The sequence below is a fragment of the Acipenser ruthenus genome, chromosome 5 (genome assembly GCF_902713425.1).
Source record: "Acipenser ruthenus chromosome 5, fAciRut3.2 maternal haplotype, whole genome shotgun sequence".
NCBI lineage: Eukaryota > Metazoa > Chordata > Actinopteri > Acipenseriformes > Acipenseridae > Acipenser > Acipenser ruthenus.
In genome coordinates, this window is record NC_081193.1 from 10,800,760 (window position 1) to 10,811,681 (window position 10,922).

The 10,922-nt window shown below is 34.8% G+C and overlaps 1 protein-coding gene and 1 long non-coding RNA gene across 2 annotated transcripts; one reads left to right on the top strand and one right to left on the bottom strand.

The window, feature by feature from the left end:
- Positions 1-4,001: 4,001 nt before the first annotated feature.
- Positions 4,002-6,023, bottom strand: LOC117403216 (uncharacterized). The gene is made up of 4 exons (XR_009328784.1): positions 5,953-6,023; positions 5,507-5,677; positions 4,901-4,978; positions 4,002-4,535 (listed from the first exon to the last, which is right to left on the bottom strand). It is a non-coding gene; the product is annotated as an uncharacterized LOC117403216 (long non-coding RNA).
- A 549-nt stretch (positions 6,024-6,572) lies between these two features.
- On the top strand, positions 6,573-9,736 carry LOC117402360 (BEN domain-containing protein 5-like). The gene is made up of 5 exons (XM_059023634.1): positions 6,573-6,802; positions 7,234-7,373; positions 7,731-7,899; positions 8,338-8,528; positions 9,363-9,736. The coding sequence occupies exons 1-5, from the start codon at positions 6,595-6,597 to the stop codon at positions 9,594-9,596; spliced, it is 942 nt and encodes a 313-aa protein (XP_058879617.1). The 5' UTR covers positions 6,573-6,594; the 3' UTR covers positions 9,597-9,736.
- Positions 9,737-10,922: the final 1,186 nt, after the last annotated feature.

Here is a 10,922-nt window from a genome sequence, read left to right on the forward strand (position 1 = left end):
AGACCATTATTTCTGTACTAATGTTATATGTTTACCCTAATTTCCAGCTTAAGTTAGGGCATGCAAATTAAAACCTATTTAATCATACAGCACGGTTGTCCGCTATGCAATAGGTTTTGCAGCTGACCTATTGGGAGTGAAAGGTTGCAGGATTAATACCTATAACTTTACTTTAGAGAAATACATCCCAGTTCTGTTTCCTGTTGTGCCTAACATGTAAGCTTCTACCTTCCCACTCAGTAGTAGAAAAATATATTTAGGAAATTACTTGGTCCATGTTTCTTGCTTTGGTAAGTTTGCTTGTGTCATTTTATTTACTTGCTGTGCATGAATGCGTCGCCACGTATGCTGCAGATCAGGGGCTGGGATGGAATGTGATGGACCTTTATTTAAGACAAAGGCAGTAGCTTGATCAATGGTTTAGTTTCTTTAGGCATTGTTTAAGATCTTGTATTTGATTGACAAAGGTCACTGGTTCAATATTCATTAGTTTTGAGACTTTAGCCATACAGTACTTATTGATCTCTTAAAGGGTTATTCAATTATAATGTATTCAATGCTGAGAGCACCATTTTAATTCTGCAATGTAGAATTATTAGCTTTCCTTGTTGAGTCACTACTGTATCATACCTCTCAACAACAAGAATACATTAGTTAAGATAACAGAGATATTTCAGACATATAGCACATTGCTTTTTAGTATCTGTCACATTTAATACATGGCATTTAAACCAAATAACATACATATTTATTAAATACAATCACAAACCATTGTAAATGTGGCAGCCTTACTGATGCTAATTTAATCTGACAAGCTTGTCAGTTGAGGGAGTGTGGGAGCAGAAACAGGAATATTTTCAGACAGTTGTATAGTACAGGTAACAATGCTAAGGTACAATATTTATGACTATTGTATAAAGATTTTTTGTAGACTGTTGGTAGCTTAATTCTTGTCTCCTTCAGAGGAGGTTTAGAGATAGGGTTAGGGTTCGGCTTAAATTTTATGTAAGTTTATTTTTTATTTTTTATTTTTTTTAAACAAAAACATTTTTAACTTTCGATCATTTCTGGGTTTTTCATTTAAATTTTACACTGACAATTGTTGGCAGCAGTCTGTTAATCCCATCTACGGAACTGGCATCCTCACACTGCTGTTTATTTTTCTGTCCCCTTTCCCACTGTAGCTTGTATGCTTAGGGCATTCCACTTCTTCACCACCTAGCTCTTCTCTTCAGGTTCCCTTCCTTTACTATTCTTCATTCAAATTTCTAACAGGCATGCCTGCTCATATTTTAACTTTCAATCAGACTGTGTCTGCTACTTTGGAAATACAGTTGCCAGTGTCTCTGTGCCCAACTAGTGCCGACATACAGGTGTTTCTATGGCAACACACATTCTCTGCACTGTGTCCTATGTCTTGCCTTGCATATTTTAGTTTGAGAACTCCAGAAAATGGGCAAACACTTGGCTCCAAAAATCACAGAAATACACAGAAAACCACTGTTTTTAGTCCAGCCCAACTGTCTTTAGAGAAACTGTAATAAAATGTAACAGGCATCCAGAGTTGAAGGCAATAACGAAAAATAAGTTTAAAGAAGCTGTTCAAACTGGGCCTCATTTACAAAAGAGCACTAAATCTGGAGTTGGCACGCATGTAAAGTAGTGAGCCTAACGTGCACGATAAATCAAAATTTACTGCCCCATTTACTAACAGAGAACTCCTTCATTTACGTGTAGTGTTTGGCTAATTTACATACCATACCATGCATGCTACATGATTGTGAACGATAACTTAATGTGCACGATAATGTCAGAGACTTACCCATGACCACCATGATATCAGAAGCCCCAGCAGTCCAGGTGTATCTTTTGGTTGGTAGCTTATTGTGAAGGGAGAGGATTTTTACATTAACCGAAATGACTAGTTTCAGTATCTATGAGACCTACATAAACCATAACTTGCTTGAATGTATATATTTTACGCTTTATTTTGTTGTAATTATAAAGAGAAATAGTCTTGAGTGTCTTACTTCCTGAAAATTCAGCTGTGGGGAATCAGATTGTCTTGGACGAAATTGAATGAAGTCTGGTTGCATCTGTGTGTGAGAGCTTGTATGAGTGTGATGTTCCTAAGCTTTATGCTTTGAACCTATTATATCAAGTATATTCTAAGACTTGGTTTGTTGTATAGATGTTAATTAACTAAAAAAAATGTCCCAAGATCATAGACATGACAGATCTACGGACTATTCATATACAGCACTTTGAGAAAATAAATAAATAATAACTGGAATAATAATAAACTGACAGGGCTATATATTTAAGTTACTTACTTATGGATAGCCCAGGGCTAAAAAAACAGTGCCAATTTGTATTTAAATGTTACTCTTAAAGTTGTTTGACACTGAAAGGTATTACTTAGAAACAGAAGCAAAAATAATCAAATGTGACTGCAAAATGAGATTTGCTGCATTTTGGTTTATTTCTAATTGACAGATTTTTGAAAATATATACGATTTAATAGTAAAACTGTTGGTTTTAAGTTTAAAGAGTTTAAAAGTAAACGATCAATACCATTTGTGGACTTATCCAGTTGCCGCTGTATAAAATGAAAACTTTTTTTCCCCTCTAGAAACCAGTATTGGCTGCAACCTTTGTGGCTATGTATAATTCCATAAATGAGATGAGATTCCAATTACTGATAAAGTTTACTTTTAATTAAGTAAATGACAGCATGTATTATTATCAATAAAACACATATGTAATCTTCCTTATAAGAATCACAACATTATCAGCAGAGAAGTAATCTATTCAGACTGAAGACGATTTCTCATTATCACTGCAATAACTGCCTGACTTGAAATTAAGCAAAAAAAAAACAACAGTACCTCTCATGTTGCAATGAACACATTTGATTACACTGGTTTTCTTTTGTTACACCTGTTGTCGGAATCACATTCAGCTCATATATTACAAAACTATTCACGTTACACTCCCGGGTTCAAATCTTTTTGAGGCTAGCATTACTTACAGCAATATGCTACAGATTGTATACACTTTTCTTTCATCATAATACAGTACTAACATTGCTTACCCTTGCGTGCTCCCTCTTTCCAAATGCAACTCTGCCCCTCTTTCATAATATGCCCACTATTTTGCGCGATAATGAATACAATTGCAATAGTAAATACGGAAATCATTAACGTGCACAGTAATTGCAATTATCGCCCACCATGAAGTTCGTAAATGAGGCCCTATGCACTGCACCATACGGAAGAACCATATATTTATAATACATGGAAATGTATATTGAAGTTCTGGTTCATATATTTTAAATATATTGCTTTAATGTCCATATATTTGTCATACGCATTCATCATATATGACAAAATACCTTTTACAAAATATATGGTCAAATACATTGATTTGTATGCATGCTTTTGTGCTGACTGGTTATGCTGGGTATGAGAAACAACATGCATGTTGTACTGTGTAATACATCAATTCTAAAAATTCTCAGTGGAATACTGTACCTCACCCTGAAACAAAGAGTTTGGTCAAGTTCTTTTGCAATTAAAGTCTGATGTAAATCACACCTACAAAATAAATTATGTAGTGATGGCATCTTCCAAGCAATATGGGATTTTCACTATACATTATAAAGTAATAATTAAAAAATCTTACTAGCCAGTTAAAAACTACATACTATACTGCATGTGGGCCAGAGCTAGAATTTTAACTCCATATCACTTAAAAATTAAAATAAAAAAGCAAATAATAGCTTTAAAAAAACAACATGAAAAATATTGGACTTTCTTACTGTTTATTGTACATTTGTAGGTCAAATACATTGCACAGAAAAAACACATGGTAGTTTGAAACATGTATAAGCAGAATTTTAACAACTGCCTTTTATATACAACATTATTGCAATTATTGTACCTGTGGCGTTTTTCATAAATCGAGAGGAACGGTAGTTCCTCGAACCAAGTTAACCGTGGTGAGAGAACGGGAGTTCCTATCTATACAGTGTAAGATCTGAAAGAACATTTTCATAGCAAAAGGAATGCAGGATGCCTGGTCACTATCTGTGTACTAGTTGGCATAAACAATGTTATGTCACAGAATGTCTGTGACTGGAAGCCATGTCTATTTCTTACTACCTTTTTTGACAATTCAGGGTCCTCTAAAAATGCTTTGATCTGTGCATGTAAAGGCAAATGAAAGAAAAAGTTTCCTTCATTCAGACTCCTTTGCTCTATCCATTCTTTCTCACAGTAAGTGCATTTCTCAGAGGTTTCTTTACCTAAGTAAGATTCACAGAAATTGCAAACATGATGTATTTCTACAAAATATTTTAAACCTTCAAACGGTTTTTCTAAGTGGTACCAAGATTGTGGTACAGTGTCTTTACCAGCCAATAGATTAATAATGTCCAGCATGTCAGAGACTGCTTCCTTGGTAAGCTTGTGCTTCATTTTCAATGCCAGGAGCAGCAGGCCATTCTGTTGTTGAGACGAATACACTTTGTCATCCTGAAACAGGGAAAGTGTTATTATTTATTATATATTTTAGGAAATGTATTTTATATCATGCACATATTCATCCTATAATTATATCCACAAAGTACTGAAATACAAAAAGTCACATTACAATCTTGGATTTGTGTGCAGTTCTGTAAGGCTACATTATTATAATGAGATTACAGTACAGTGTTTTTATACAAGTCATCTTTAAATCTACATTACACCCAAAACAAATTTACCCTTAGCCAACTTTCTACAATCCTTTTCTTTTGAAGAAAGAGGAAAGTGTCCTTCATTGCCACTAAAAAGAATGCTGATTTAAAACACACTATGCAGTGGGTACTATAGGGTAAGACACAATAATATACACAAACCTCTTGCAGGTACTTTTCTTGTGTAGATTCATCAAGAGAATGAAAAGGTTCACTGCCAGGATTCTCAATGTCCTGTTCCTGTAATTGAAAAATATGCACATTTACATCCTATACAGTTCGTGGCTCTCCCCAAGCAATGAGAAAATTACACTATGCCATCATACTCGTCTCATATCATAGCACCATCACACTCATTTTCAAAGCTATCATGATTGATCCCTATTTTTTTCATTAACATATTTATGTATTTTAACAATTAAACGTTTGGTAAGGCTATAATTAAATCTACATTTATAGTATTACAAATATACATGTATTGTGATTATATTGTTTCTATTTAGTGTTTTGTAAAAGCTCTAAAATAAACATGATATTATTGAACAGATAAATTATTATAATTCATGAGCAACTATTAGATTAACATATTCCTGCATTTGTGCCTGCATACAGAAGTTTATAGCTTTAAATTGTCACATTTATTTTAAAAGAAATAGCAAAAAGGTAAAATTTAAATTTAAAAAAAGTTCCTATTAGATATATTACTTTATATAGCATTACACATTATACTACATTAGCATATAATAACAAAAATTACTAGCACTTTACCGTGGTAATTGACTCAAGATCTGCATTCTCCTGTTCACTTGGGGTTATTTCAGGTTCCCGTTCTTCTGATAGATTACTGGATTCTGGTACATCAACGTCTTCATCAGTTTCTAGACTGTCATCATCTTCAGTGTTGCTTACAGTACGAATCTCGTCATGTGTTAAAGAACCCTACAGACGCACACCCACACACAACAGTAAATCAATTGCATTTAACAAAGTACAAAAAATATTATACACAGAATAAGCCACACAGTAATGTGCAATCAAGGCCGTTTTAAAATTAACTACTTCCTTCAGAATTAATCCTAAATCATTTGTAGCGCTTTCTATTTATTGTACAAAACAAAGAGTAGTTCCCGTTATTTTACTTGTTTTCCCATCATGTTAACAGGTTTTAACTGTCCCTATATTATGTACAGCCTAGGTTAAAATACTTTACTCACCGTTGTTTCTGCTTGACTTGATTGTTCCTTGTTCCTATAAAATAAAAATAAAGGTTTATAATATATACTATCGTATTATGACTGAACAGCTTTAATAAATTAAACACTAGTGAAGCTACTTGCCTTATCCTTTTCCATCGTCAAAGTGTTCTCCTGGAACATCCATTTGGTCAGCCAGGTAGCGTTTGTAGCCACGCTGTGCTGTGGTGATATCGTTTTTATTATAATCACTCATAATTTACAGCCCACGTGCCAGCCTAAAAAACTGTGTAAAAGTACATTGCATGGATTACTTAAATCACAAGCAGCCAACAATGAGAAAGATATTATGTTAACACTACAGCAGCTCATGTGCGTTATGGCTGCTGTGTTTGACGTCGCACACAGCTCCTCCTACTTTCAGTTCCGTTGTCTGACAAATTCGCTTTCAAAACACTAAAGGAAACAAAATAATATATATTTATCTAGCCAAATTATTAATTAGAAACATGAAAGGGATCCGGGTTTTCATATTTCTTTTTTATTCGATTTATTTGTATTTATCTGGACGACGTATTTTTTGGCCGACAGGAAGTGAAATCATCACACGTTTCGTGCTGACTGTCAGTTGGGAAGGTGCAAGTACAGAGAGACGGAGCAAGCATGTGCGCACTAGTAAAGTGGGTAAATGGCGACGATGACGGTAAATTGAGTGTAATTCCTACTGAGTGGATTAAAGGATTTAATATAGAGGATTTTGAAGAAGAAGGCGACGAAGATGAGCGCCATTATGTCGCAGAGTGGAGAAGAGGGAGTAAACGACCACGTGAAGGATGGCAAGCTTTCGATTGTGAAGTGGAGAAAGTGGGAGGTTAGTATACCATATTTACCACAAATTTGAGATATAGAGATACATTAGCAATTACGATCTTTGTAAGTAGTAAAAAATGGAAATACATATTTTAATCGTAGGTTGAAAAAAAAAGTTAATTACTGTATCACATGAAGTCAAGAAAGGCCAGCAACAATAGCTATGGCCTAGTAGTAGTACTGCATCCCAAATTTTAGGTGACTGCTGTTAGATTCTCTGTATAAATTACTCATTTGGAAGTAATTAGAAAAAAATAAGCACACTACATAATTATAAATGTAGTAAAGTTATTATTATTTTTTCATTAAGTCATGTTAAATTTTAAACAACCAATATCTTCCTAGTTACTTTAACATGTAATACTTTTGAAATACAAGAAAACAACTTGTTGAGTATTGATTAATTATGATCCTTTCTGTTTCATTTTTAAGAAAGACAGTTGGAACTTGTTCAAATGCGTGATGCAATGACAAGAGCAGAAGAGACTCCAGCTTTGAAAAGAAAGAAATTTCAAAATAGCAGATATGCTGATGAATCCAGCAGTGACACCAAAGACACTCAAGTGTGCCAGGTAAACATTGCTATTTAACATTTCTGTTTATCGGGAGTCATTTTAAGACTGAACAACATACTACATTTATTTTAAGGTGTGATGCAAGGACCAAATCAAAACTTTGACCCACTAATCATAAGTTACAAATCTGGTGCTGATGGTATCTTTTTTTGTTTGTCACAAGGTTACAGTCTTCTACGCCTGAGGGAATCTGCCATTAATACTGGGTTTTAATTTGCGATTAGGCCCTAGGTAGGAAGCAGTATCTGTCACAGAAGGCTACAAGTGGATGCTGTTGATGGTACAGTATTATTGAGTTCCGCAAAGTTATTTTAGACAGCAGTAAAAAAAAATGTTTTTGGTTTGTTTATTTAGAACTCAAAGACTAAAGCATCTGCAAAGCAACAAAGGTCTACTGAAATTCTGAATCAGCTGACTAAGAAACCGCAAACTAATAAAGAGGATGGAGAGGTACAACAACTTAAAAGTAAAATTCAAGAACTAGAACAGGAGAATAAGAAGCTCAAGGAAATGGTAGTTGAAGGTAAGCATTATTGTTTCAAGCAGAATAAATATAGTATAGCGTCAGGAGCATTATATTAATAAAGACTAATAAATAAGTTAAGAAATGCACATATTTGTGGAAAAAAACAAACTCCTGTTTATTCTGGAACCATATGTAAAACTAGCAAATTATGAGATTAATTAATTAATTAATTAATTAATTAATTAATTAATTAATTAATTAATTAATTGATGATTGATTAGGGCGCTGCCCCTATGGGTTAAGACAATGGTATTGGTATCAACATCAACTGCGTTGTGAACCTGCCTTTACTTGATTAGTCCATACAATTGGTGATTTCTAATTGGGGGGGGGTATAAAAAAAGCTTGCCGATTTCCAAATTTTGAAAAAGAAAAGACGAAGTAGAACAGAGAATTGCAAAGGTTTTCATAAAGCCGAATATTGTATAATTGCAGCTATCCCTGTGATATTGGACAAAATTGAGGAGCTAGGAAAGAGGGACAACTCTGGTCCTACTGCCCACTCTATTGACAGTGAGGCAAATTGTCTTTGTGGAAGTCCACGGTATGCTGCGTCGTCTGCAGGATCAACTGTGTCCATATCCTCAATTCCTCAATCACAAGGAAATGGAAGACAACTTGACAAGGTAACAGTGTGTTGTATTACAGGCAGTGGTAACCAGTCTTTTATATATGTCAGTGAATCATTATCCTTTTTATAGCTTGCAAATTTAACCCAATTTAATTGAAAACTTAATATGAATTTGTAGAGCAGTAATTTAATTAGTTTTATTATACTTTACCATGACACTTCTGCAGTTCTTTAACAATTAATGACTTTTTGTTTTGGCTTGTACATGACATCCACAAGTAGCTCATTATTGCGTTTGTGAGGACTGCATCCTAGGCTTAAGCCCTTTTGACACTGGAACTCCGACCCGGGTCATGACACGCTTATTGGTGACCCGGGTAATTTTTTTGCTAGTGTGAAAGCACTTACCCGGGTAGGAGGCGACCCACTTCAGGAGGTCCGGGTCGAGCGAGGCGAAATGACGTTTTTTTTTTTAGTCTGCACATTGCTTTGTTGCCGCTCCTGACCCGGGTCGATAAACTGCAGTCTGAAACCTCTCGGCCGACCCGCTTGACACCGTGTCAGTGACAGTGTGAAAGCGGCTTTATTGTAACTGGGTTCTTGATGCTATAGAGGTCATACATGCTCACCCAAAACCAGACTCTTCAAGGTCAATTCTCAGTGGTGTATTTTACCTTATTGACAAGCACAGACTTTTAAAGGAGCCATAGATAGCATTCATTTTAAATCAAGGCTTATAAAGTCATGATATTTGGAAGGACACAATTTCCTAGAATCAAGAACAAGCTAGAGAATTACACGAATCCTGGTTTTGAGAAAATGCCACATATTTATGTTTTTTTCTTGGTTTATTTGTTATAAAAATAAAACTTATTTCTTCTTTAAACAGGTGGAAATTCATCCAGGAAGTGGAGTGTATATAGACCAGCTGGCTTGGACAATAACAAATAAGGCTACTTCCTACACTTCATTTGTGAGAAATGCTATGCTTTCTGTGTTTGACATTGAAACTTTAGTAAAAAGTAATTTACGTGGTGGAAGTGGCAAACGACAGAAACATGGGGAAAGAAGAGAGGCCTTGGATCCCAACAAAGTGAATGCCATATACGGTGAGTGTTTTTAAGAGTTATTAATTAAATGCTTTTAAACCTTCTTTTTGTAGATGTCCATAATTTTTCTTCCATAGAGCCTATTTTCACTTAAAAATAGTTTTGAATTCAATATGTTTGTTATTATGTATGTATTTCTTAGCAGACATCCTTATCCAGGACAACTTACAATTGTTACAATTATATCACATTATTTTTACATGCAATTACCCATATATATATATATATATTGTAATATAGCGGGTTGTGAGAGACGGCAGGGAGGGGGTTAAAACCTCCCTGTAAAGAAAAACATGTGAGAATGCACTGTTTTGTATTGCTTTATTGTTTCATCTGATTTGTTAATTGTTTTATTGTTTTATTTAATTTGCTAATCGATTTGCTTATGGTTTAGTTTAATTGGTTTGTTTAAATGCTTTATTGGTTAGTTTAATTGTTTTATTATTAATTATTATCCGCACCTGGGCCTTATTAAAAATTAGACTCAGGTGCGGGAGTTTAAAAGGAGAGCAGGCAGTCTGCTCGGGGCTGCTGAATGGAAGGAGGCAGAGAGGTGCGCTGTCTCCGAGTAGCCATTGAAGAGAGAAGAGTAAGTGCGGTGTTAAACCTGGGTTTTGTGAAGACGGGAAAACAGCTTAGCTGTCCCGTGTTAGGAAGGGGATTCCTGAAAGTTGAGTTAGCGCTCCAAGAGGAGTTAGGTGTTTGTTTTGCTTTGTAATTGTTTTGTTTTGTGTTTATTAAAAAATGAGCGCAAACGCGCAAGAAAATCCACTTCTGTGTTCTGGGTCGTATTTTTAAAGGGGCAACGAACCCGAGCGAGGGTCAATCGGTTACAATATATATACTATAATTACTGTAGCAATCTAGGTATAGCACCTTGTTCAAAGGTACAACAGAAGGGTCCCCCACCTGAGATTGAATCCACGACCGTCTGTAAATAAATGTATGGTGCTATGAACAGGCTTTGTCCTGCACTCACTACTGTACTGGTTGACAATTGAATATGGATAGGCAAACACTAAAGAATTGCATTTAGTTCTCAATAAAAATGGGTTTCTTAGCATTCAAACATCGAAACAAACTGAGCTGGTCAGTAGTAAGAGTGTACAATTGTTTTTTTGTTTTTTTAACTTGCAAAAAATGGTGATTCATATAGTGCTTTTGAATGTTATATCTCAAGTATGTATTTTTTAAAAACTTTTTTCCTTTTCAGCTGCAACTCTGATGAAATTTCCACTTGCCACCAAATCACAGATTGGTTCTGTAATTAATGGGAAAATAGCTGAACTTAGGTATGGAATAAAGAAAAACGCACACAAAAATACACAAGGCTTTAATGA

Excerpts from the sequence above, each read along its gene's own strand:
- LOC117402360 (XM_059023634.1), top strand. The coding sequence starts at position 6,595 with ATGTGCGCACTAGTAAAGTGGGTAAATGGCGACGATGACGGTAAATTG. Across the intron at positions 6,803-7,233 it reads TGAAGTGGAGAAAGTGGGAG|AAAGACAGTTGGAACTTGTT; the intron begins GTTAGTATACCA and ends TTCATTTTTAAG. Across the intron at positions 8,529-9,362 it reads ATGGAAGACAACTTGACAAG|GTGGAAATTCATCCAGGAAG; the intron begins GTAACAGTGTGT and ends TTCTTTAAACAG.